Here is a 25,491-nt window from a genome sequence, read left to right on the forward strand (position 1 = left end):
TTCTCTTTCTTTTATCTTATTTTTAATATTGAGGAAACAAGCAGCATGGCAGCTCCAGCATCCGATGCGCACAATGCCATGCATGCTGAAAAGTCCACAAAGCAAAGCCACTTTACGAAACTCCGTGAGAAGGTAGATCACCTTGGGTCAGACTTTTCCCGTCTAGGCATCGCTATTAGTACCACCTGGAATCCTAATCACAGGCATGATGAGGAATGGGAAAAGGAGAACGATGCCAAAATGGAGGCTATTAGGGATTTGCATAGGTTCCGCAGTTTTGCTGGAGAAAGGAATGGTAACCTCGTCAAATGGCATGTCGATGGACATGGTATGATATTCGGTGCTGTAGCGACTTGATCTGACAATGAGACGCAGACTACTTCTGGGCTTTGTCAGAGGCTATTGATTCCGCCAAAGAGTGTATCATGATCCTTGATTGGTGGCTTTCCCCAGAGTTGCAACTTCGTCGTCCAGCAGCTCTCTTTCCAGAATGGCGCCTTGACAAATTACTCAAGAAGAAGGCAGAGCAAGGTGTCCAAATATATATCCAAGTATACAAGGAGATTGAGCTGTCTATGAGCCTCTCATCAAAGCATACCAAACATGCTCTTGAGGATCTCCATCGCAATATCAGCGTAATGCGTCACCCAGACCACAGTGGTGGAGAGCTTGTTTACTATTTCTCTCATCACGAAAAATTATGTATTGTGGACAATACAATTGCCGCAATGGGCGGGATGGACGCTTGCTTCGGGCGATGGGACACCCACAATCATCCTCTTGCAGATGTCCATCCAACAGAATTTTGGAGAACCTTGTTTCCTGGTCAAGACTACAATAATTCCAGAGTTATGGACTTTCAAGTAGGTCTATGTAGATATATCTTCTCAGAGTAAGGCTAAACAAAGACAGACTGTGGATAAATATACCTCTAATGCTTTGGCCATTCAGGACACTCCCAGAATGCGTAAGTGCTACCCCTCCTTCTGTTGGAATATGCAACTCACGACATATACAGCATGGCATGATGTCTCGTTGACTATGATTGGACCTTCTGTTGTCGATCTAGTGCAGCATTTTTGTGAACGATGGAACTTTGTCAAAAAGTTTAAGTACAAACATGACCACAGAATGGAATGGCTTTCTCTTCCACATCGTGCGCTAAAAGTCAATCTACCACATCTGCCTTCTGACGCATTTCGTAGCCTGGGACGATGTTCGTTCCCGAAATGATGAAGAAAATATTGTCCAACGCAATGAGTTTCGTCTCAATCATCCCCACCTTTCTGAATGGAGGGATGCTGGAAAGCAATTTTTCCATCCTTACCACTTTCCTCCGTCCGATCACCCTAGAGCAGATGAGCCTGTGCCTCACGGAACTAGCAAAGTGCAGGTACTCAGGAGCTCAGCCGATTGGAGTCACGGTATCTTGACGGAAGATAGCATTCAACAGGCTTATATCGGTTTGATTAGGGAGGCAAATCACTATATCTATATAGAAAACCAGTTTTGTAAGTTTCTTTATTTACCGTTACGATAGCAGCTGACATTCCTTAGTGTAAGCATCGAGATATCTCGACTAGTATGGTATACAAGCTGATTCGCTCCACAGCATTTCAAGCTGTAAGACTGGTCAGCCCGTCGAAAATCAAATCGGTCGTGCTCTCGCCGAGAGAATAATCTCCGCTGCCAAAGATGGAAGAAAGTTTAAGATACTCATTCTGGTTCCTGCGGTGCCGTGAGCTTTCGTGACATTATGAACGTCTACAAGTTCTGATGACGCTTGCTTAGCGCCTTTCCCGGTGATATTCAATCTCAACCTGGCATCAAGGCAATCATGGAGGCGCAGTACCGCACGATTAATCGAGGAAGTGCTTCAATCTTTGAAATGGTTCGCGAAGCTGGCTATGATCCGTATGTTGATAACTCCAAAGATAATTAGCACTAAATTATCTGCATAGGACTGAGTACATTTCAGTATGGCTTATTCGGAAACGAAACATAATACATGCTATAGCTGATTATCTTCTGATAGTTTTGGAACCTCCGTTCATATGATCGAATAAATAATCCTAGAGTTCGTATCAAAGCAATGGAAGAAGAGTCTGGGATTTCGTTTCATGAGGCCCAAGTGGCGTTAGCCAAACTCTATATTGGGTCTGATGATGTAACCGGCAAAGCAGATGAAGTTGTCAACATTGAACAACCTCATGATCAGCTTACTGGAGCTGACCAGATCGGCAAAAAGGATATGGTTGAGAAGGCTATCACATTGCCCAAAACAATAAAGGAGGCTGAAGATATCTTGAAGAGATTTCAGAATGCTGCAAAGAATGATGATGCGCATATGTAAGTGATATACAATCTATAATACCTCGATCCTCACTGATGTTTCTCATAGTTCTGACAATGGTAGGCTATTAGCTCGCACAGGTGAATAGGCCTCTGATGACAAAACAGTTGGCCAACATGCCATGCAAGATAAAACTACTCTGTTTGATGAGCAGTGGGAAGGTACGGAAGAAGAAGAATTGTCTTGCTTTATCTCAGAGGTATGTGTTCATAAGCCTTTTACATCCAGTTGGATATTTATCCTGCTGTTGCAGCTTTGCTACATTCACAGCAAGATCATGATTGTAGACGACCGTCGAGTCATTTGTGGTAGCGCAAACATCAATGATAGATCCATGAACGGTGATCATGACTCAGAGATTGCACTTGTCATTGGTTAGTATCTCTTCTTACGAGCCGCTTTCACATAATTGACGTACACACGCCAGAGGACTCTGATATGGTTGAGTCAGTCATGGATGGCAAGAAATATATGGCCTCAAGATATGCTACCACTCTTCGACGATCTCTTATGCGCGAACACCTTGGACTCTTGCCTCCTCAACCACCTTTTGACGAGAAGAGCCAACCTACTGCCGCCATGCACTCTGTACCTATCCCTCACATGTATGACTTTGGTTCACCCGAAGACAAAAAGGTCGAAGACGTCCTCTCCGATGAGTTCCTCGATTTGTGGTTCAACACTGCTTACACCAATAGAGACGCTTTTGAAAAGGTTTTCCGGCCGCTTCCCAATGACCATATAAGAAACTGGGAAGATTATAAAGAGTATCTCCAGCCTCATGCTGGTGTTTCCGTTGGCCATATCATTGACAAGACTCTAACTGTGCAACAAGTCAAGGAGGAACTGAGCAAGATCAAAGGGCATCTCGTCGATATGCCTATCAACTTTTGTGCGGTACGTCGTCTTGGGCCATCTTTCACACACGGCGCTCATATCTGAACTAGGATCTGAAATGGCTGACTGAAGGCGATTGGCTCTCTGTCAATCCTTATACGCTCGCGATTTATGTCTAATATCAGAAGATATTGATCAATATTGAATTTCTAGAAAATGGTACAGGAAGTGTCATTGATACAACAGATTGATTCTCGTAGAACTGGTAAGAGTAAGATACTAGAGTTTCATTATCTAGTTTCTCGCCAGTCATTATAACGAATGTTTGATCAGCATGTCAAATAGATGCAATATACAACCATTTGGACTTTCTTGAATTGACTTGCAAAACCAAAGAGAAAAAAAGAGGCACTAGGGAACAACTTGATCTCTTTATACCTGGTTCCGACGGAATCAAGGATCAAAGGCGTTGTTGCCCAAATCCAAAGTGCTTATCCACAACTTATCCTTTTGCTTTCCTCTTTTGTTTTTATTCTATTATAACTCGTTTGAATTACAATTCACCATACGTGGCTATCTAAAAGATTATTTTGACCGTCTATCTGAATTATTTACAACACTGGCTACACCTAGATGACAGAAAGACAAAAGGAGATACATCTAGCAGTAAGTCTACTCCTGTATATAGCCATAAAACATGGATTATAAAGTTGACATTGTAATCATATTTCATTAGGCTCAAGTCGTTCTGCAGGAAATGATTGATGATTTGATACTGACAACAGCCATATCTGCCCACCGAGAGATCAAAAGAGGACGAGTTATATGCGGGACATGCGGAACCAGGTGATGATGGCCAACCTCTCTGCGTATCTCATTCTAATAAAAGTACTCATGAACAGATGTCGAGATCATCAACCTCTTTTCTCTAGCAATACGGTTGCCAGCTCCTCGTTGCAGTTACCTTTAACCCAAGATTCAGGTAGCTCTTCAAGAGCTCAAACACCTCAATTAAACGATGCCACCGGCTCAAGAACAGGGGGACATCCGGTAGGACCAGAGAAGGGAATGGGTGGCACGACTGGTATTGGAAGCGGAAGTGGCAGGGCTGACGGGAGCGGGAATAATTTCTTTGATTGTTTGGTCTGTTCAAGACCGGTGAGTTGGGTCCTATGAGGCTCATATAGCGTTATTGAACTGACGTCTGACGATAGATTGCATCTAATCGATATGCTCCTCACTTATCGAGATGCTTGGGGCTCAATGGATCCACCAGAAGGGTAACGGCTCGTTCAGCAGCTGTCAAAGCTCGGTTTGGCAATGGGCAAGATAGGTCTAGCCCGTCACCATTTTTGGGAAGCGAGAACGGCGAATGGAATTCAGATACTGATAGTATTGTGGGCGGGAAGAGAAAGAGTATATGTCTTGACATTAGATCAACTCCTTGACAGTCACTCACTTGTCTTTGCAGAAATCAACGGCTCCACAAGAAGAAACAGTTCTCCAAACAAGATGCAGCAGCCCAAGGGAAAGAAAACCAAGCTTATCGGCTCCTCTTCAGGTCGGTATGCTAATGGCATCAACTTGCGATCATGCCAACATGAACCATAGGCACACCCACTCCCCAATTACCTCGTCAAGTGCTTCCGCCCTCAAAGCTCGGAAGGCCACCCACCAACTCTGTCATCTTGTCATCGCCAGATTCTTCGCCTGAGAAGTCTGTTGTCTCTATCGCAAGTTCTCTGAGTGGGATGACTGGTACAAAAACATTACCTGGAACAACTGAGATACCAAGTGAGTCTTGATTAAAGTTGTCAAAACGTTTATTAATGTTTCATCACAAAAGCTGTCCCGGGAGACGACTCTAGCGAAGGCGCGGATGACTACTGAGTGAACATCTACAACACAATAGAATGCCTACCTTGTCGTCAATTTGACAGATCTTTTAATGACTTTACGTTTCATGAATTTATCACTTTACATCTTTGTGTCTAACTCTGATGATATATCGCATGCTTCCATGCGGTACCGTCGGCACTCAGCCTCACTTAGGCTTCTCATCATGCCTATAGACATGCCCAACGTAAAATTATGCATAGAGCCAGCTTATATACCTCCCATGACTCTGAATTACGTAACTTGAAGGTTTGGCGGCGATATCCGAATGATATCACTTGACTGTTTATACAAGCCGGCCTTTCATCGCACTTTCTCTTTTTGATTTCTTTTTCCTTCTTTTATATCTATATTATAGAACTTGTTGAAGAAATATTAGCTTGGCCTGTGACTGATAGCACAGCTACACTCAAACATGGTTATCGGTTTGCTCTGTAGATGGGGGTGGTGAGTGGCGTCCTCTCTGTTCCAAATATCGAGCGGAGCATGTCCTGATGTCAAGTTAGCGATGTTTGTTGCTACCTATACCCGGCTTATGCTTCTTATAAAGCGTTATCGCTTCATCCGGGATCATCGCCTGAAGCTGTGGCTCAAGTCGAAAGATGGTTAATGTATTGGGCTGTCGTTGGTTCTTGGACGGCTGTGGAGTCTCTTTTGGGATGGGCTTTTACCTGGTATATGGACTTGGTTTTCCTATGTGAGGAGCTTACTAATTTTTTGTGGGTTTCAGGCTGCCCTTTTACAGTTTTGTCAAGACCATTTTGTTACTCTCTCTGTCCTTACCGCAGTCAGAGGTAAGATATTTATATATCCTGTAATGCTCTGCTCATTGCCTTTCCGATATTTATAGGCATCCTCTTACGTCTACAAATATCATCTCGCGCCATTATTCAAAGAGCATGAGAGGGATATTGACTCATTTTTGACTTCTCTAAGTGGACGTGCAACTGAAAGCATCTTGAGTGGTGTTGCCTGGGTATGGCAAAAAGTCAAAGTCCAATTAAATGCAAGTTGTTTCTTTTATCTTGTCGTCTTGGACTGACAGCCAAGATTTAGATTCCCCTTTCTGACGAGCAACTTCAGGCAGCTGCTGTAGCGACCCAGCAAGGGCAAGGCCAGTCTGCCTCAAACATTAATTATCCAATCCAAGACGTTCATCAGCCTCCTACATTGTCTGATCCTGCCTCTGGGGCAATGCAATCAGCCTTACATTTGATGTCTCGCTATGCTGGACAGTAAGCCTATGTCTGTTATATACGGCGCCATGTCACAACTCATATTTTCCAGGTATATGCCAGCTGCCCTCACCGCCTTTTCCGCAGCTGCAGCCTCAGTCTCAGCCAGAAACCAAGATCAGAACAATCAATCCCCTTGGTTTACATCAGACACTGGCTATACTCGCAATCCGTCCACGTCTATGTCGATTTCTGTGCCTACAGGCCCTACTGCCCCTGTGCATCAACCACAGTCCGACTCTTCGCTGCGTTCTCGGACATATGCGCACGCATCTGGTTCCACCCACTCTCTTGCAGCAGGTGGACAAGAGACATATCCCATGAATAGCATGACGGAACTTCAACAAGCTCAATACGCAGCTCTTGCTTCTGCTCGAGCACCTCCTCCTGGCTTTGGGCCTAGTTCTTATCGGTCTTTCTCAAGCCCTTCGGCTCCTCCTATTCTACCAGGCAACAGGTCCTCTCCTCAGTCGCGTTCTAATGCTAGTTCTGAGTCACTCAGCTCAAGGAATGATGGCTATGAGCAGATAGGAAAAGACGAATTGCAAGATATGAATCAAGGCAAGCCTGGAATGGAATCTAGGAAGAGCTGGTTTGGCTGGAGTGGAGCTCCGCCTGATCAACCCAAAGACAAGAACGAGTAGAATTCTGCTTTTTACGGCTCTCATGAATACCGAGAGTTTGTAATATGTATGTTGGTGTAGGTCTGTATGTATTACTTTGCAAAGTGTACAATAAACGCAACTCTTCTAGTGATGATGCATCCAATGCATTTAATAGCCCTCGCTCTTGAAAATACCAAAAAACATGAGATATCACGATGAAGTACACAAAAACTCTAAAATAGAAATATGGTAGGGGATTAAGCTACAGGGAAGCGTATTGCTGCGCGCGCATACTATGATACGGTGTGATATGCTTGAGAAAAAGAAATAGATGGTAGGAAAGGGGAGAGGGACTGTGGTGATAAGACAAGTAAGAACTGATGCAAGAAGGAAGAGAAAACAAGCAGAAGCATGAATGCGATATGGTGAATAGTACAACGCAACATGAAATCACAATTGATTTTTGAATTATTCGATAATACCCAAAGGGTGTGTTGTTGCCACAGTACCATAGGCATAGTGGAAATGAACAAGTTATTTGGCAGCTGCTAATGAAGGTGACGCAGTATTACTGTGGATTTGCTGAGCCCACTCCAAAGTATCTGCCGGGTTTGCGTGGTAGCCACTAACAAATTGATTGATAGGAGAATTTTGCGTCGGTTGGGGTTGCAGCATGGCTGGAGATAATTTGTCATACTTTGTAGGTGTAGACTGGGATGAAGAAGAAAACCCAAAGGCCTCTTGCGCCGTGGTATAATGCTTAGTGGGTGTGGGACTGTTGAGGGGAGAGTGAGAAGAATTGTGTTGGAAGAAAGGGAAACCGGTTGGGGAATTTTGACGAGAGATAGGGATAAATGATGGGCGGTTGTGCATTGAACCAATCTCATGAGGGGCATTAGAGGTCATCATGTGAGGTGATTGTGATTGGAAGAAGCAAAATTTGTCTAACTACAGACGCACATTAGTACTAATCAAGAGTTTCGTGTCCAGTATCGCTTACAAATTCTTGGTAGCTTCCAGGATTGAAGAACTTGTGGTCTTTGGGATGAGCCACTCTCTCTCTCTCGTCACCCTGAGGATCAATCTCAATTGTCAAGGTTGAAAGATCAGGAGTAGAATCCAAGCTCATTGAGTTGACCGGTGAAGACTCGCCAGTAGACGCAGGTGAAGGCGACAAAAGGTCAGGCGGCAGATCCGAGTGGACAGATGTTGGTGGGGAAGACAGGTTGGACGAGGGAGGTGTTATCAGCCCATTGTCGTTGTCCTCTGCTTCCTGAACGAGCTTTCGCAGATCACCAGTTGATCGCTTCAAAGTTAAAGGCTTGTGAGGACAGGTTTCAGGCGACATTACCGTAGACTCGCTTTCAAGTGAACGAGAATCCGTCGCTACAGGTGTCTTTTCCCCATCAAGAGCTGTATTCTCCTTTGATTTGTTCATAGTATCCGTGAAAGACTTCCACTTGTTTGCTTGTCCATTCCAACTACTTCTTCGCTCATGAGTAGATGGAATAGGAGTTAGAGTAGTATATTGGCTCGACGTGACTTTATCGCTTACTTGTTGAGAAGCATTTGCCAAGTCATCGTTTGATGTCAAAGACACATCTTGTTGTTTCACCGGTGACTGAGGTGGAGAAGGGGCACAATATTTGGAAAGCGACAAGTGTGTATGGATTGTGGGAGGCTCAGGAGGTTTGTAGGCAGTTTTTGGTGGAGGACTCTGTAATGGAGAATCAGGACGGGTGATGTTGTCACCAACACGCTGAGATAATTTGGGAAAGACCCAGTTGCTTGAGAGAGTACCGGCGTTGTTATCTCGGGCACCAAAAGTCTTTCTGATCTGAGAAGAGGGTGGAGGAATATTATTGCTTCTGAGACGAGGTAGAGTCGATATTGAATCGTTGCTTAGTGGATAGCCACTGATTGAAGCAGGTACGGAAGTGCGATTCAAGCGACGAGAAGGAACCTTTTTGAAGGTAAAGTTGTAATTAATACCGTCGTTGGAATCCCACCAATCTTTACCGTCGATGGAGTAGTGCACACAGAGTATCAGCTGACGATCCTCAAGCTTTCGCTTATAATCCTCCAGCTTGATGGCAAAGCTGAACCTATCCCAGCCTTCATCACCAGTGGTGCCTGGAGGTATGTGACAGACATGAGTGCCAGACACCTCAGATACAGTCCTAACATGGATTAGAAAGGTTGAAACTTGACGAAGTAAAAAAAAAAAACTTACTGCCAATGATCCAATGTGAACCTCACTGCTACCCATTTTCTAAAAGCCAGATTCCTCACAATCACAGTACCCCGAAGCGCCAAGCAAGTTCCTGTCTGCAACTCAGTCCGCTCTAAAATAACGTTTTCGTCGGAAAGACTGCCCCGAGCATCTGGTGAAAAATCGGTTCTCTTTCGCGGCACTCTGCTGGCGCTGTCCAACTGAATTTGATTTGCTTCGTCTGTTGCTCGAGCTGCCGCATTCCTCCTCGTACGAAACTGCACAAAGTCAGACGCATCTGTCTCGTTTTCCGTTTCGGTGTCTGTAGGCTGAGACTCCGGGTCTATGGCTTTGCTGACCGCCGTAACCTTTTGCTCTCGGAGAAATAAGACCACACTCTCGAGCGCGTTTGCATCGCCTTCATTAGCGTCGGCAAATCGGACGCTCTTGGATCTCTCAGAACCAAAAGTGTTGGAACTCGCTTCCTCATCCGACGACGAGACATGGTTTTGTCGCGTAAGATCTGGAGTGGAAAGAGACCGCTGCTTCAATGAGGGCTTGACAATCTCTCCAGATTTTTTGCGAATCGTGCTGGGGCGAGAGATATCTGGAGAGATAGGAGTCGGCGTTGAAGTCAACTCGGAGGTAGAGGCAGAAGAGGGAAAATGGGTCTGGTGCGACTGTAGACCCAAGCATGGCTTGGCATGACCTGAAGATAAACGATGGGACAACAGGGTAGGCCTGTTGGACGAAAACGGACTGCGATTGGGAGAAGGTCGCTTAGCTGGCCTGAATTTAGGATCAAAGTCCGGGACGGGAACAGACGAATCACCATTCAGAGGCGAATGCGATGGTAACTCATCTTTGAGCTCTTTCTGCGACGAAGGTTGGCTGGGACTACCGTGCAGCTTCAAACCTAAGCTGCTTCCCTCACCAGCTGGCGGTAAGCCCGATATTGATGCTGCTCCAGAAGAATGAGATGCTCTCCTCGGTAATCCCTCTAGAGGCCTGGAGATGGTAAACGATGGCGACGCTCCTCGCCGCGATGTTGTTGAGTTGGAAGAAAATCGCCGCGGCAGGATGGGCATCGGTGATGATGCCATGTTGTCCTTCTGGGCTCTATGCCAAGATGCTGGCTCCTTTGCAGGTGAAGAAGTATTGGAATTGGCAGGAAATGGAATTTGTGGATGCGTGTAAACCATAACGTCGATTCTATCAAAAGACGGCGACGCGTCAGCATACGTATCCATAGGTTTGCGAAGAAACAAAGAAATGAAAAGATGGATGAAAAATTGAAATAAAAAGGAAAAAAAAAATATGACGGGCGAGTGTAGATAAGGTCAAAGGCACAGACCCGCAGACAAAATATGACGCAATGCCCTGGGAAATCAAAACAATTGAAAATGAATAGAAAAGAGAGATCCATTATCATCTTTTCAACAGATGAATCAAAGACTGGACAAGTCTGAGCCAGAACGCTCACCTACCCGGATTTGGGTCTTGACAGAAGGACCTGAAGGGTATCCCTTACAGAGCCCTAGGGGTAGAGATAAAGGAGAGCCAGGTCCGTTTGAGTTGTAGTCGCGAAAGGAAAGTGCTTTGCTCAACAAAGGCAACCGAGGTCACATATAGTCCCAGACAAGGGGTAGCAGATACCAGAAATATCCAAAGGCAGAGAGGTTGCACAATGAATTTATATATACAAAAGAGCGACATGCAAGGGCTGATCGGCGAATGCACGAGGCCAAGCTGCAGTATGGCCGGATCAGACACGAGCTGTCCCAGATCAAATTGGAGCGTCAAACAGTCTTGACCGCCATAAGAAATCACGCCGAGATTCATATGGCACACTCGCAGACACGCCCTCCGAAGCCATCGTCGGTACCTCCCATCCAACGATGTCTAGGGCGTGAGAGCGTTGGTGAAGAAAACGCGAAGCCGGCCATGGACAAAAAAAGATGTTGGGAGCGTGGGAATATGGCGCGGGTAGAAGGTGACACTCACCACACAGCAACACACGACTACTTGCGATCAGAGGCTTCAAGTGGCTGATGTCGATTACATGTGCGGGAGAAGAGAGGAAGATGTGTTGATAGTTGGAGATGAAATAAAAATGAAAAGATAGATCAAGAATCAGAAACCAAGTCAGCTCTGGACACGACGCGTCGGGAGAAAATGAAAAAAAAAAAAGATATCGACACGTCCAGTCAACGACGATGGTCTGTGCGCACAAAGGGACACACATTTCTTTTGGGCATCTGGCTGTTTGGCGGCGATGTCCGATTGTGGCACACACGATGTCTATTCCAAAGGGATCTTTTTTTTTTTTAAGACAAGTACACGGCTGAGTTACCGCCAGACATAGATCTGGAACACAAGAGAGCACTCACGAAACAATAATAGAGTAGGTTTTGGGCGCAAAGAAGCTGCAACGGGATAGACCTCTTATGTATACCTAAACGCCAACAACCCACTGACTCCGCCATAGACCCTGCTAATGATTTGTGGGCTTGGCGGAATGCGGATGTGACGCTGCGAGTTTCAAAAACTTTCTATCCGCTGAAAGCACTGATTGACTTTGTTCTATTCTTTGTGAAAACAACAGATTGTTCTTTTTTGATCGGAGGAGATGGCCGACTGGATATGAACGATGCTATGGAAGTAGACGTTTGTGATAATAAAGAATTGCATAAAATTTGACAATAGATGTAATGCGATTATACGTTTATAGAATAGCGGGCATGGGAAATGTACAAGGCAGGCCTGAGTCCAGATCAAGGGTAGACGATGAACCCTCGTCATTTCCGAGCTGTCTTTTTTTTTCCTTTTCCTTTTTCGCTCCTAGTTGCATCCGTCATTATACTGGCCATGTGCGGGGTATACCCTGATAATGGGTCCAAAGAGTGCAACTGAACGCAAAATGGTAAAACTGAGCCAGCGACTGCTCAAGAACAAGCGGACGTCTATGGGTTACCAATTTTCTAGTCTGTGAACGAAGCAACATCGGAGATCCATCTTGCTCCGAGCGTCGTATGCGAAACCCGACGTGCTACACGCTGGTGGGTATCGACAGCGAGATGAGACTGGGCTATACGTCGGTCATTATCCTTGTTCATCGATTACAGCCATGACAATGACTCGTATACCAATTACTAGTATTACAACCATCATGACTGTCCATTACAGATCTTTCTAAATAAGCTGAGCAAGATCGGCATGTCTCGGCCACTCCGTAAAACAGCTCAGGGTTGATCAGGGTCTGGTTTTCTAGACTAAAGGAGAGCGGAAATCGTTCCAGGCACACATTAATTGCTTCCAAACATAAGCCAAAGGATGGACGGAAAGGACTCCCAGACTAATGCCGAACAGGGCCAACTCGGCGAGGGGCCGCGGAGACCAGGGAGGTCTGTGCGTTACCCTGGGGCCTCTTTGCGGAGACTCCATGTCCGAGTGTTTTCTTTCGGGTCCCTTCTTGGTGTGTTTTCTACGGTAACGATGTCTGTGTAGCGATTGAGTTACGTAAGTAGCGGATATCGGACATTGGATCCAGTCCGATTTCTGTCGTTTTTGACATTTTATGAATAAATGATTCGGCTCATATTGCTGGTTTGTCTTTTTACTTTTTGGATAGCGGGAGAGTTTCTTGCCATGTGTGTATGACTCGGCGCAAGCTGAATCCCTTTTGCTGATGAGGTGTTTGATCCACCATGGATATGAAAGTGATCGTGTCTAGCCAAGGATTGGGATCGGCTCAATGGCTGGACAGTCGTTTGAACAATACCTGATACTTGTGTGACATGCATATTGTGCTGTGGGCTGGCCTCTGGATATCCCACTTTACTCGCCTTCCAGCGAGTATTACCTATATCTTCAGAGTCAGCTTTATACTTGTGTTTTCGTTTTTGATTCATAGCTGCCCTTCATAACGTGAAATCTTTGCATTGTGAAATGCGCATCATGACATTTCCTTTTAGGGTTTGACATTTTGGGAGATTCACACTCCAGTATTGGGAAGTAGTGTCTAGCTATGTGCTATAATGATACCAGCGAATCCTGGCTATGGCTGATTACCATGTTTGTCCATAACAGTGAGCAGAAGCGAGAAATCACCCTATAACTAGGAAAAATGCTCACCCCAGCAATAGATGTCAATCTACCTGTAAATAGTCGCAGCAGCAACCATCGCTTGAACTATGCTAGCTTTGGTTTCTTCTATCGCAACTGGTTTCGCATTTGGGATACACTGGCGAGTGGTGTATCTCTAGCATCTGCTGAGTCATCAGATCCTGGCTTGCTATGGCTACTCAAGAGCTTTTCGCAAGCATATCGTTGAAATTGATGGTATGTTCGTTTCGATAAATCTCAAGGACCATCGTCAGAAGTTGTAGATCATAGGTGAAGCTATCTTGTATTGTCAAAACTAAGGTCGTAAGTCGCTTAGATTGGATTCGACATCTCTCGTTTAAAGCATCTCTTGCACGGATAGTGTAGGCATGCATGATGTACGAGTTCAGGGTGACAATAGAAATCTGAAAGGCAAACGCAAAACAAATCATCCATTGATCTTTTTCGACCGTCCTTGTCTCTGAGACAATACATAAGCTCAAGAAATCATCTACGAAAATGCAGACACGCACCTTCTTCATCCTCTGTAGTTTCTTTGCCGACATCTTGGCGCGCATTTGTTCTTCCCTCTCCCTCTCTTCCTTTCTCGCTCTTCTTTCTTTGATGATGGTCACTTTTCTACACAATTACATCAGTACAAAGCCTATCAGAGCAAGACTATACACACTTTTCATGTTCGGCTTCCTTCTCTTCCTTCATATGCCTCTCCAACATTTTTGCAGATTGTACAGCCTTTTCCTTCTCCATACGTTTCTCAAAAGGCGTCTTGAGAGACGGGCTGATGTATGACCTCTTTAAAGCGGTTTTAGCTAATTTGTGGGCTTTTCCGGACGTTCTGCCATTCTTGGTAGCAGCAAGCGATACAATAACTGGCGTTTCTTTCACTGATGATGAAATTTGTGAAGTAGACATTATCGACGTTCTGATAAATGTAATTGTATGAATGATGAATATAATAAAAGCTGAAAAAAAGCAATCAGCGGAGTTACACCCTTCTCCACCATCCGTTCCTGGTTTGGTCGCACCAAACATCATTCAACATAAATATCATTTCCTTTCCTTTTGTCTTTTTTTCTCTTCTTCCACCTTCCCTCTATCCCTTTCGTCTCCTGTCCACTCTTCACTTTTTCAAGTGGGTTCATTGCTTCTACCTTGCTGTGTAAGGTCCATTGTTCTCTGTGAGAGATATACTATAATACTCGGCCGGTCCGTCACCCATCCTCACTCCAACATACAGCCTATATTTCAGTCATCTGTAAGGGACCCATACCTTGTCTCAAAATGTCTAGCTCAATGCAAGTGACGCCAAGAAAGAGAAAGGCTGGACCCCTCCATGAAGAGACTGGTTCAACAATATCTACGACAACACCACGATCAAAAAGGAGTCTTCAATAGTATGTTTACAGAGCCCTTTGATGGGTCATGTTGACAATGTGAAATTTATAGCCTATCCAAACAACAATTTGTTCCTCTTCCAACTCCGTCGACGACTCGACATGAAAAAGTTCACATTGCAAAGTTTGATCCTGCTTTGTCAATTCTCACCCCTGAGTCCAAAAAGTCAAAAACAGTCAGCCTACCACCGCATCTCGAATCATTGCTCAGTATCCATAGAGCATTCAACCTTGCATTATCTTTACACATTGCTACACACCACCCAGTTCTCCCTCCTCACTCGTCAACTGTGACGAGTATCAAGTTGCCTAATTTAACAAACTATTTGGCTATCAAAGAGACTGTTGAACGTACTTGTGGAAAGAGATTTGGCTCACAAGAACTTGGGAGGCTAGCATGGATATGGTCTTGGGATGGAAAAGACCTGCCAGACGAGAGGGCCATCTCCGAAAAGAATAAAAAGGCAATGTTGGATGAGGACAACCCCTTCGTGGCACCATCGTCGCCAGCAATTGGATACGGCGAGATCTCGGGTCTTAACTACCTTGTAACCTCTACAAGATGCCTTGACCCTTTTACAGGTAGAAGGGTCTATACTCATGGAATTGGTATTGATCTGGATCTCAGAAAAGGCGAAACCAGACAGATACTCCCCAACTCTGATGGTGGCTTAGGAAATAGAGGACAAGGAGGTGGGACTGGCGCGATTGGCAGATGGAATGCCAATGGAGAGATCAGAGAGGAGATATTCCGAGAACGACTGGAGAGGTGGATTGAGTTACATGGCGGTTACGAGGTAAATATAGGCCTGAAACTACCTGAGATTAAACTGACTTGACCACCTTAGCTCCCACAATCAACAGCTCTGCCTACGCCTACAACCTCCGAGAATTCACAGCGTTCCGTTATCCCCCCTATTCCTGTGTTCCCACTACCTCATCTCCCTTCCAGCTCGTCGCTACCTGCAGCCAATCTAATGAAGGCATTTACTTCGCCGTCTTCTACTTTAACGCCCAAGAAAACCCATCTTCCTCCTTCAACAAGCACTTTGAAAACTGTTGGACTTGACGATCCTTTTGAAATCGCACAAGGACCGGAAAAAGGTTTAGAGTTGCCAAAAGGAAAAGTGGTGAGAAATGGGTCCGTCGAGGAGAGGCGCAAGGCCATGATGGACCGAATCAAGGCGAGGTCAAGAGTGAACAAGGGAGCCACCCTTGGTTCATCTGTTGGGGGTTTAAAGCGACCAGGTGTTGATTTTGCAGCCATGTCAACCGCAGGGCAACAGGAAGAGCTCAGGCGGAGAAGTACTCTAAGCCGATTGGAGAATGTTGCTGAAGGTGTCTGGATGTAAGTCTTTTTCATGTTGGTAGACGAATTATAAAGCTGATAATTGACAAGGATGTTTTCTTCTCCCTATCTCGTTCCGAGTACACTTCCCAATGCACCCCGTGGTCGAAGAAAAGCGATCCCAATATCTGAAGTTGCAGATGTGATTGTGAAAAGTTCCAAAACTCCCATCTCTACTGCAGAAGCACAGAGCTCCTTACAGATGTTGACGGAGCTTTGCCCATTTTTTCTGACCACCAAGACCATTGGTCGTCAAGAATGGCTCGAAATGCCTTCCACGGCCCTTTCTGTTGCTCCGCCATCGCCCAACAATAGTATTGTCGCTTCTCCATCGACCAGCTCATCCTTGATTCGCGTACCAGGAGGGTCGCCGTCAACGCCTGCTCGACTAAAAATGGAATTGGCGGGGCCTGCGAGTCCTGGAAGGGTCAGAAGACAAGGCGGCCTTCGGGAAGTCAGAGAGAGGATTCGTCAAGAGCTGGGAGAATGAGTTTTTTGTACATATAGTGAACACTGATGGTCGTGTTTCTAGATTCTATCACGCAGATGTGTTTTGAGATTTCATACAAATTTCAATTGTTTTTTCATCATCAGTACCCTATATGCATAAAACTTGCCCGCAACACTGTCCTTTCGTCTAAAAAGTTTGAAGGTTTGCATGTGGTGCCGGATATCGCGTGATGGGTTGTTTGACTGCTTCTTCTCAACTCTGGGTCTTTTGTTTATTTGGCAGGGCGGTCAACCATCCTGACATTGATTAACGGCTTTTCGTCTTGTTTCTTTGTTGGCTCTTGCAAGATTGTCTGGTCGACCAGCATACCAGCTATCCCAATAACACCTAGGACGATTCCAAATCCAATTTTAGCATTTGGCTTCAGAGCTACATAGCCAATCAGCATTTCTCTTTGCGCCATCTCCAATACGCTTACACAAGAACGACTGGAATATACTCTTACTCTTGACATTGTCAGGCATAGGTGGCTTATGGGTTGATGTGCCAGCGAGCGGGGAAGGTGACGTCGGAGGGAGACGTGAGGGCTGCTCAATAGGTTTCCTGTCTGGACGAGAAGTGGTTGACAGCGGCAACAGCGTTGGAATGGGTTTCTTGGACATAATTCGCTGTCAACACTTTTAAATTGTAGAGATGAAGTAGAAACGTGATTTCTCACGGAGTTTGCATTCATCTCCACCCTGCATTGCCACCTTTCTTGGCTGATGTCGGTTCAAGCACGGAGTGTATCGCTTTAATTATTCTTCAGCGAAGATAACTTTCTTTTGATATCTAATATCATTTTAGCCACCAGGATTAAAGTAAACCAGCTTTGGTACGACGATCCAATCTCTTCGTATTGGGATTGTTGTTCATTACACTGATCTCTACTTGCAGCTTGTCAACATGTACAACAACTATGGTCCTCCACAAGGCCAATGGGGCCAACAAGCCCCTCTGGGTTATCAGCCAGGCTACCAGAATGGTCCTCCTCCGGCAGGTTATAATGGTCAACCTGGTCAGGCTCCGTATGGAGGGTACAACAACCAACCCCAGCCATCTTATGGCGCTCCTCCGGTTAGTCAGTATGGAGGTCCACCTCAAGGACAGTATGGTGCCCCTCCAGCTTCTGGAGGATACAGTGGCGGTGCTCAGCAATATGGAGGCCATTCTCCTCAGCCTTCTTATGGTGCTCCGCCACAAGGACAGTATGGTGCTCCCCAACCTAGCTTCAATGGACAACAAGGACCCACTACGTTTTTGGGTGTTTTAATCCCTGCCCCGCCTCCGGCAGTACCTATCAGTACTCTGGCTGGGTACAACGCTCAGTTTGACGCGGAGAGAATTAGAAAGGCTACCAAAGTGTGTAATTTTGGTCATTAGATAGGATGAGGCTGATGATGACTAGGGTTTTGGAACCGATGAAAAGACAATCATCGACACTCTTGCCCCTCTTGATCCCTTCCAGATAGAGGTGCTGTCCAAAACATACGAGCAAACTGTTGGAAGATCGTTAAAGGTTACGCTGGAGAAGGAACTCTCTGGATGGTCAGGTGTTTTGTGTGTAGCGACGCTTCACATTACTAACTGATGTTTAGGCTCGAATATGCACTCGTTTTGAAGTCGTTAGGTCCTCTCCAAGGAGATGTGTACCTATTAAATCGTTCATGTGATGGCGTGGGGACTCATGAAGATCTCTTGAATGAGATCCTGCTCTGTCGATCCAATGAGGAGATTTTCCTTTTGAAGGAGATGTACAGAAGAACGTACAATAAGGACTTGGCACAGACTGTTAAGGGAGAGTTGAGCATGAAGACTGAAAGGTTAGTAATCGCAAATCTTTAAAACGTAGCAGTCTAACCATAGTATAGGATGTTCAACATGGCAATGTCTGGGCAACGAGATGAATCACCATACCTCAATCAGCAGCTTGTCCAACAAGATGTCGAAGCATTGTACCGTGCTGGTCCTGGCAAGGTTGGCACTGTGAGTAAACCATGTACTCGTAAAAGCGATGGTTTGACATGAATTAAAAACACTCAGGACGAAATTGCCATCTGTGGGATACTCTGCTCCAGATCCAACCAACATCTTAAGGCTATTGCCCAAGCCTTTCCAGCTCGTCATCGTGTCACTCTAAGTAACATGTGAGCGGTTATCTCTTATGTTGTCCTACCACCAAACTCACCTTTTCATGCAGGATCAAGTCCGAGTTTTCTGGCCATATGCAAGATGCCCTCTTTTACATCGCCAGAGGAGTCGAAGCTGATGGCGACGGTGTCGTTCGAGACGCTGAACTGTTGAATGCAGCCATGGCAGGCATGGGTACCAAGGACGAACGACTATGTTACCGCCTGGTACGTGCCCATTGGAATCGACCGCGATTCAATGCCATCAAGAACCAATATCAGTCTCTGTATGGAAAGAGCCTCAGAAAGGTAGTCGAGAGTGAGACTAGTGGAAAGCTTGAAAAGGCGCTTGTTGCGGTGATTGAACAGAATTGAGCTCAAAAGGGCTCCATTCCAGCCATTCGATATTCATACGGGATGCTTATTTGATACAAACTAGTAGCGACACCCTGTATTCTGACTCTATAGTAACTATGCAAGCTCCAACTCTACGCTCTACCCCATGTCCTCACCTCATGCCCACCACCCATCTTGCCAAGCTCACGCATTCGCACCATCTTCCACCTACAACCCTATAATGACAATTCCCAAACCCCTCATCAACAACCCAAATCCAGCATCCTAAACATACTGACCACAGCCGCCAATCAACATCCATTACCCGGTCCCATATGCCAACTTACGATATAACCTATATGGACCGCAGCTTGCTAGGTCGGACGGTCCTCCTTCCATAAGGGCAGATTTAAACGCAAGTTGCTCTAGTTTTGTCAGTAACAAAGAAAGTGATTGAATCGGAGAGCTTGCCTCTCTTGGTTCTTACCCCCACAATTCGTATATTATGAAAGTTTGTTCAGCGCACCTCCTCCTACAACTGACAGCCAATATACTCCAGGGCTGCAGACAGCAAATGCACCAGCAGAGGGCGAAAACAGGCAATTCATGAAGCAGTTTAGAGAGTACGACAAAAACATTAGAAGAGTATATGAAGCAAATGAAACACTGAGAGAAATTTACACAGCTGGAAAGTCAATTCAGTATCGCAACTGGCAAAGCTGAATCGCCAGATGTTTTGTCTACAGAAGTTAGTAAACTGAAAGAGGACAGTGATGACTTGACAGATGAATTTGGTAAATTGAAAGTTTGAATACAGTAATCGCGCGAGGGCCAATAATGACTGATAACACCGTCGACGAACCAATCTGCTGGGTAAAACTCGCTTGGGAAATGTTTTCCAGGTTCATCGACAGCACCACTTGGCCAAGGGTGTGTTGACTTGTACGGTGACGTTGGAATGTCAACCGAAGAATGGTCAGGAAGCGTAAGCATGAATCTAACATGGAGTTTTCCCAGAAGAAAGGATGATAGCAACTTTTATAGACAGTAGGGGATAATTTGGTCTTTACTTGCTGGATGAGCGTCTGGTTAATAGTTGGATACGTCATAGAGATATCCCAAAGGCAATAACATGTAACGTTTTCATGTAGAATAAATTATGTTTGGTCCCAGTTTTGGAAAAGCAGCAACGTTTGATTAATAGCTCATGTCAACTGTATGAGCGCCCAGTTAGTAATAGGGTGGGAGACCACCAGAGAGTTCAGGAAGTGGAGGTTTTTGCTTTTTTCTTTCCCAAGCGTACATGAAATCGTTTTTTTTTATGTTGCGTTGCAAGTTTTTGCTAAAACACAGGAGTGTCAAAATGCTGCACTGGGTTTGTTATATTAAAAAAATTGTGACGTCACGACTTTATGTCTATGAATTTGTACAATTTCCCAACTTTGTCTTTATCTTTTACCTTTTCAACCATGTCTTCTCGGCCGTCTGCAAATATATATGAATCCATATTCCATAGCTCAACCATCAATTTGGTCATCCCAGAGGCATCTACGTATGATCCATCGCCTGCAGACGATGACCTGCCTGTCTGGTGGTCTAGTATACAGAAGGGAACAATAAGGAATTCGGCATATTTTGGTCAGTAGGGATTACCAAGAGGGATGGCGATGAGAGGTGTTGTTGACGGGTCGTTGCAGATGAAAAGCTGGCTTACTTTATGGCAATCAGTTTGCCAGATGAAACGTTAGCAGGCCTATCCGATGGATCTGAGGTGGATGTCAGAGAGCCCACATCAGAGTTGTTGAAATTTGTGGATCATTTACAAGTATGTTGAGTTGCTCTCAGAGTTTGTATTTGACTGACAGACAGGAATTTGATAGCTTACAATGGCAGCTTCCTTCGTTCCTTATTTGCCTGCTTCAGATTCTTGTAAATCGCAGTCTGAAAGCAAAGAGGTCGGCACGCCGTCAGCCCTCTCAGCATCTACGACCTTGGAAACACTGGCGCCTCCATCCTCTGCACATCTCCATCAACCAACGCCTCGTTCGATCGCATCAAGTGGCAATGCCGGACATAATCCAGAGTTTCCACCAGCAACACCAAATCCATTTCCGGTTATGCCTCTGAATGAGGAGCAATATGCTAGTGCAGAAGGGGTTGTGATTTGGGAAGGTGGTGTGGAAGAGCAGCCTTGGCCATGGGAGGAAGGAAGGAAACGGAGAGAGGGCCATGCATGGCAGCGAAGGGTTTTCAGATGGGAGGGAAGATGGGAGATAGTATGGAGAGGGGAGGTGCCAATTGGTTCGTGTTGAAGATATCCATTTGGCCACGTCTTATTCTTTGGATAGCTTATGTTCGCACTCCTGTTGAGAATCCGATTCTTGCGTTGACAGCGTCCATCACATTTCGTCAACACAATAATCACAAGACACACCGCAAAGGCCAGAGTATGGATACCATATCTATCAGGAGTGGTACAGAAACGGTTCATACAGATGGAATTGGGAATCGTGGCTCGGGCAAGGATGAAGATTGGGCCGCCATGGAAGAGATTGATCTGTTGGATGGACTTGCGGGTGAAGGTGAATTTATGCCCACGACAAGATTGCCTTCGTCTCTACGGCAAGATCTTTTTATCCCTTCTGGACCTCCTCCCTCACCCATGCCCCTCTCAGCAATGACTTCTGCATCGGCACCATTCATTGCTACGCCCTCAACAGCATCTACAGGTCTTCACCGCGAGCGAGGCCATCTTCCAACTTTCACCATCCCCACTCTATCAACTACTTTACGCAAATCTTTTCGTCGAGTACTTACTCTTGCCCCAGGACTGCGAGTCAGGATGCGCACAATTCTTATACCACAGCTTTTACCGCTCTCCCCGAGCCCTGATGGGGATTCAGAAGAAGGTGAACGCCGTATCGTTCTTCTCATTGAGATTGAAAACAACTCTGAACCCACTCATCTTCAAGGTTTTGAGATAACTCGTGTTAATATTGAGGTCGGTGGGAAAGGCTCCTTTATCACCACCAAGCTTTCATGTCAACCAGAGGGGCCTTCAGAGTCAAATATCTTCCCGATACGCCTAGATTCAACTGAACAATACAATCTTCTTTATTCTGTGGAAATAACAGGGGAGAAAAAGGATAATGCTGTTGAAGAGGCTGTAGCTAGAGGTTTGGGCAGAGGAGAGGAAACAAGACCAGTGGCCATCACTGTCGTTGGACGCCCGTATCGCTATCTTCCTTCGGCTCGCGATACCCTTGGTGTGGACACTACAGACTCTGCGGACACTGTTAGTAGAGGTCGTACATATACTTATCCAACTGGAATTTTCCATTCACGCTGGAACTGTACCTTGGATCTCACACCATTCTACGCTAGCCAACCACCTTCCCAAATGATCCCACCTCCTCATAAGCGCTCTTCCCTTTCCCTTTCCAAGAGCCATCGTCGTCCACCTGCCTTGAGTATGCCTGTTTGGTCTACAAATACTATTGTTGGAGATAAACGGTACTCATTGGCCAGTCTCATCTCACAACAGGAAAGATACAAGGATCGGGAAGGATTAGGTGCTGGACAGAGAAGGGCAATGCTGCCCAGTCAAGTTATGCAAGCCAACCGTGGGCTGCCCTCCAGGCGTGCGACTTCTGTCGATGAATCTACTGGATATGGTCTTCTTTTGTCCATCAAAGTCCTTCCTCAATTACAGCCTCACTCCGCCCAAGACCCGCTTTCGACAAAGCTATCACTGCCCCAAAACCGCCAAACTATTAAGCCTCTAATGCCGTTTTCGATTGAAGTCTTTGTATACAACAGGACAAATGAGGTAAGGCGGTTTAGACTTAACATACCGGGAAGGGAGAAGAATGAGCGATGGGATACGAGGGCAAGAGATGTTTTCGAGAAAAGCAGGAGGGGTGGAGGAACTGACTCGACACTGAATGATGCTGGTGAGTTCTTATTAGGTTTAGGTAAATGTCGTTTCGGCTGATTAAGAACTGCTCATTAGATTTGAAAATCGCCTTGGCATCTCACCTTGCCGCTTCACCAGCCCTTATTCCATTGGAAGATGACATTCGCTGCGGACCTTTGCTTCCCGGAGCTAGTTTATCGGCGAGGATACGATTTGTAGCGCTCAGAGAAGGGGTGCACACCATTGAAAAATTACGGGTTCTGGGGGTTGACGACGGCATCGACTGGACAATGAGTCCTGTGATTGACATTATTGTAGGAAAGGGAGTTGATACATTATAATCAAACATAGATGTTAACTGTATTCATATTGTTTATTTCTTGCATATACTTTGCTCATGGGTTTTTGGCTTTGTTTTCCTAAAACCAAATCATTATCAGACGCGTATCGCCAGTCAAAGTCATATGCATTACATGTTCTATAGAAATCGAAGAAATGTCACCCCATCTTGATTTCGGTTTCGCTCACTTAAGGAGTAGCACGTCCCATAAATCGAGGGTAAAGGGAACATTCTCGAACCGTGTATCGTTTCAAAATCCATGCAATAAATCGTTCCACACCCTGAAGAATTCATCAGTCATAGGTACATCTGGCAATAAGCTGAAAAACATACCAAGCCGTAGCCACCATGCTCGCTGGTACCATACTTCCTTTGATCACTAAACCAATAATAGGGGTCAGGAGGGATGCCAGCTCTCTTGTATCCAGCCATCAGTTCCTCCAAATCGCTTATCCTCATACTTCCACCAACAACCTCGCCTACACCAGGAACGAGTACATCTACACTTTCTGTAAAGTCGGGAGCACTGTGAAGAGCCTTCATGTAAAATGACTTGAGGAGTTTGGGGAAATGCATGAGCATGATGGGCCGGTTGATCTGATCAGTCATCTTCCTCTCTGCTGCTTCAGCGATATCGTCGCCGATGACATGATCGGTACCGTCCTCCTTTGTGATATTATGCTCGTTTAGATACTTGATGGCATCACGATAGTCGAGGCGGAGGAAAGGTCGTTGAGGAGCGGCAAAGTCGGGGTTGAGAGTACGAATAATTTCAGAAGCAACAGGGTCAGCGAGGAGGTTGTCGATAACATCACAAATCTGTGATTGCGTTAGCAGAAACAGAGATAAAGAATTGGGCTTGCAATATACCAAATTTTCGAGATGATCAAGTAGATCCTTAAATTGAATGAACACTAATTCAGTCTCAAGGTGTGTATACTCGGATAAATGTCTACTCGTATCAATATGTGTAATCCAAGAAAAAAGCACTCACCTCCTCGTCAAAGACTTTTCAGCCCTAAAACTCTCCTGTATACAATAAACGTCTCCTAAGCTAGGCAATAGAGTCTCCAAATAGAGCTGAGAGCTCTGAGTCAAGTATGCCTTGCTGCCATAATAGTCAAACTCAAAAAGGGTGGAACCTCCTTCGACGGAAGTTTGCACCATGCAAGGAGGAGTGACTTCGGTGATACGATTGTGATGGAAAAACTCCCGAAAAGAGCGGAGAAGAAGGGCACGGAAACGCATGACAGATGAGGCAACATCGCCTCGGAGTTCAAGGTGTCGAAGATCGGCTCGTATAGAAGCTTCAGTGTCAGGTTGGAGACGAGACTCAAGAGCCTCAGCGCCCGTAGGAGCTTTGCCAATGATTTTCCAAAAGTCGACAGAGAGCTCGACGCCGCCAGGTGCAGTTTGACCATCTTTAACTTTCTCTACAATGCCGACAACCTCGATAGTCGACTCAGAGGATAAGTCAAGAGCATCAATAGTACGAATGCAATCACCAGTGAGGATACACTGGAGCAAACCAGAACCGTCTCGGAGAACAACAAAGTAATTGGCTTTTTGAGGACGAAATCGGTGGACCCAACCTTGAAGACGGACTCGTTGACCAACCAGTCCAGGTACAGCCCAAATTTTGACCTACAATATAGTCAGCTCGCCGTGCGATTACTTTTGCTAATAACTCGCCTTTTCGGACGTTCTGGAAGGGTCGTCAATAAGAACAACACTTTTGGCTTCCTCTCTTCTCAATCTTTCTCTCTCTTCTTGCTCTTTTTTCTGCTTTTCGAGTCTCTCGCCCTCGGCAGCCATTTTGGCTTCCTTCTTTCTCCAACCTTCAATATTCTTTACTAGCTTCTTCTTGGCACTTGCTGTGAGCTCGACCCATTCTGCGAGCTCTACTGAATCCACTTTTCGGACCATAAAGGTTGCAACCGATGTTGGGTCGGCATCAGAGGCAGGAGCAGGTTTGAGGGACTGATATGCTGCAAGAGGGGTAGCGAATGGGGAAAGCTCTACGCCTGTACCGTCGGTATCTGACCCAGCCTTTTCGTCAATATAAAGCATTGGAGCATCTTTATCGCACATCAGCTTCATTCTAGGGCCAGCTCGGTAGACTCACCAGACTTGTGACCTTCATCCAGTGTAAGGGTATTGGTGACTGCCGAGACAAGCTTTGAAGCTGCGTCCTGTGCCTGCTGAGCCATTGTGGGTGCTTTGGAATTCGCCATTCTCTCGATATCAGTAGTAAGTAAAGACGAGAGATAGAATG

General features: G+C 45.6%; 10 protein-coding genes across 10 annotated transcripts; 6 read left to right on the forward strand and 4 right to left on the reverse strand.

Moving 5' to 3' along the window:
• Positions 1-45: 45 nt before the first annotated feature.
• On the forward strand, positions 46-3,369 carry L203_102128 (uncharacterized protein; the record flags this gene model as incomplete). Its single annotated transcript, XM_066211556.1, has 15 exons — positions 46-328; positions 376-863; positions 913-967; positions 1,019-1,156; positions 1,206-1,393; positions 1,474-1,511; positions 1,613-1,738; positions 1,792-1,914; positions 1,962-1,977; positions 2,036-2,349; positions 2,402-2,412; positions 2,461-2,552; positions 2,607-2,727; positions 2,781-3,250; positions 3,301-3,369. 15 exons carry the CDS (start codon positions 46-48, stop codon positions 3,367-3,369), a joined length of 2,532 nt encoding a protein of 843 aa, XP_066067653.1.
• Positions 3,370-3,823: 454 nt separating this feature from the next.
• Positions 3,824-5,080, forward strand: L203_102129 (uncharacterized protein; the record flags this gene model as incomplete). Its single annotated transcript, XM_066211557.1, has 7 exons — positions 3,824-3,856; positions 3,927-4,036; positions 4,093-4,348; positions 4,405-4,606; positions 4,662-4,751; positions 4,802-4,984; positions 5,037-5,080. 7 exons carry the CDS (start codon positions 3,824-3,826, stop codon positions 5,078-5,080), a joined length of 918 nt encoding a protein of 305 aa, XP_066067654.1.
• Positions 5,081-5,501: 421 nt separating this feature from the next.
• Positions 5,502-6,965, forward strand: L203_102130 (uncharacterized protein; the record flags this gene model as incomplete). Its single annotated transcript, XM_066211558.1, has 6 exons — positions 5,502-5,533; positions 5,593-5,760; positions 5,817-5,880; positions 5,937-6,092; positions 6,143-6,321; positions 6,374-6,965. The coding sequence occupies 6 exons, from the start codon at positions 5,502-5,504 to the stop codon at positions 6,963-6,965; spliced, it is 1,191 nt and encodes a 396-aa protein (XP_066067655.1).
• A 495-nt stretch (positions 6,966-7,460) lies between these two features.
• On the reverse strand, positions 7,461-10,340 carry L203_102131 (uncharacterized protein; the record flags this gene model as incomplete). Its single annotated transcript, XM_066211559.1, has 3 exons — positions 7,461-7,874; positions 7,927-9,106; positions 9,160-10,340. The coding sequence occupies 3 exons, from the start codon at positions 10,338-10,340 to the stop codon at positions 7,461-7,463; spliced, it is 2,775 nt and encodes a 924-aa protein (XP_066067656.1).
• A 3,350-nt stretch (positions 10,341-13,690) lies between these two features.
• On the reverse strand, positions 13,691-14,175 carry L203_102132 (rRNA-processing protein CGR1; the record flags this gene model as incomplete). The annotated part of the gene is made up of 3 exons (XM_066211560.1): positions 13,691-13,723; positions 13,776-13,881; positions 13,931-14,175. The coding sequence occupies 3 exons, from the start codon at positions 14,173-14,175 to the stop codon at positions 13,691-13,693; spliced, it is 384 nt and encodes a 127-aa protein (XP_066067657.1).
• A 369-nt stretch (positions 14,176-14,544) lies between these two features.
• L203_102133 (uncharacterized protein) lies at positions 14,545-16,495 on the forward strand (the record flags this gene model as incomplete). The annotated part of the gene is made up of 4 exons (XM_066211561.1): positions 14,545-14,657; positions 14,710-15,454; positions 15,506-16,005; positions 16,057-16,495. The coding sequence occupies 4 exons, from the start codon at positions 14,545-14,547 to the stop codon at positions 16,493-16,495; spliced, it is 1,797 nt and encodes a 598-aa protein (XP_066067658.1).
• A 232-nt stretch (positions 16,496-16,727) lies between these two features.
• L203_102134 (uncharacterized protein) lies at positions 16,728-17,118 on the reverse strand (the record flags this gene model as incomplete). Its single annotated transcript, XM_066211562.1, has 2 exons — positions 16,728-16,885; positions 16,935-17,118. The coding sequence occupies 2 exons, from the start codon at positions 17,116-17,118 to the stop codon at positions 16,728-16,730; spliced, it is 342 nt and encodes a 113-aa protein (XP_066067659.1).
• Positions 17,119-17,401: 283 nt separating this feature from the next.
• On the forward strand, positions 17,402-18,999 carry L203_102135 (uncharacterized protein; the record flags this gene model as incomplete). Its single annotated transcript, XM_066211563.1, has 6 exons — positions 17,402-17,857; positions 17,904-18,043; positions 18,094-18,318; positions 18,367-18,481; positions 18,539-18,642; positions 18,696-18,999. 6 exons carry the CDS (start codon positions 17,402-17,404, stop codon positions 18,997-18,999), a joined length of 1,344 nt encoding a protein of 447 aa, XP_066067660.1.
• Positions 19,000-20,429: 1,430 nt separating this feature from the next.
• On the forward strand, positions 20,430-23,217 carry L203_102136 (uncharacterized protein; the record flags this gene model as incomplete). The annotated part of the gene is made up of 5 exons (XM_066211564.1): positions 20,430-20,598; positions 20,658-20,785; positions 20,841-21,261; positions 21,309-22,913; positions 22,973-23,217. The coding sequence occupies 5 exons, from the start codon at positions 20,430-20,432 to the stop codon at positions 23,215-23,217; spliced, it is 2,568 nt and encodes an 855-aa protein (XP_066067661.1).
• Positions 23,218-23,404: 187 nt separating this feature from the next.
• L203_102137 (asparagine-tRNA ligase) lies at positions 23,405-25,426 on the reverse strand (the record flags this gene model as incomplete). The annotated part of the gene is made up of 6 exons (XM_066211565.1): positions 23,405-23,497; positions 23,550-24,035; positions 24,087-24,168; positions 24,211-24,860; positions 24,909-25,294; positions 25,342-25,426. 6 exons carry the CDS (start codon positions 25,424-25,426, stop codon positions 23,405-23,407), a joined length of 1,782 nt encoding a protein of 593 aa, XP_066067662.1.
• Positions 25,427-25,491: the final 65 nt, after the last annotated feature.

Source organism: Cryptococcus depauperatus, chromosome 2 (assembly GCF_001720195.1).
Source record: "Cryptococcus depauperatus CBS 7841 chromosome 2, complete sequence".
In the NCBI taxonomy this organism is placed as follows: Eukaryota; Fungi; Basidiomycota; class Tremellomycetes; order Tremellales; family Cryptococcaceae; genus Cryptococcus; species Cryptococcus depauperatus.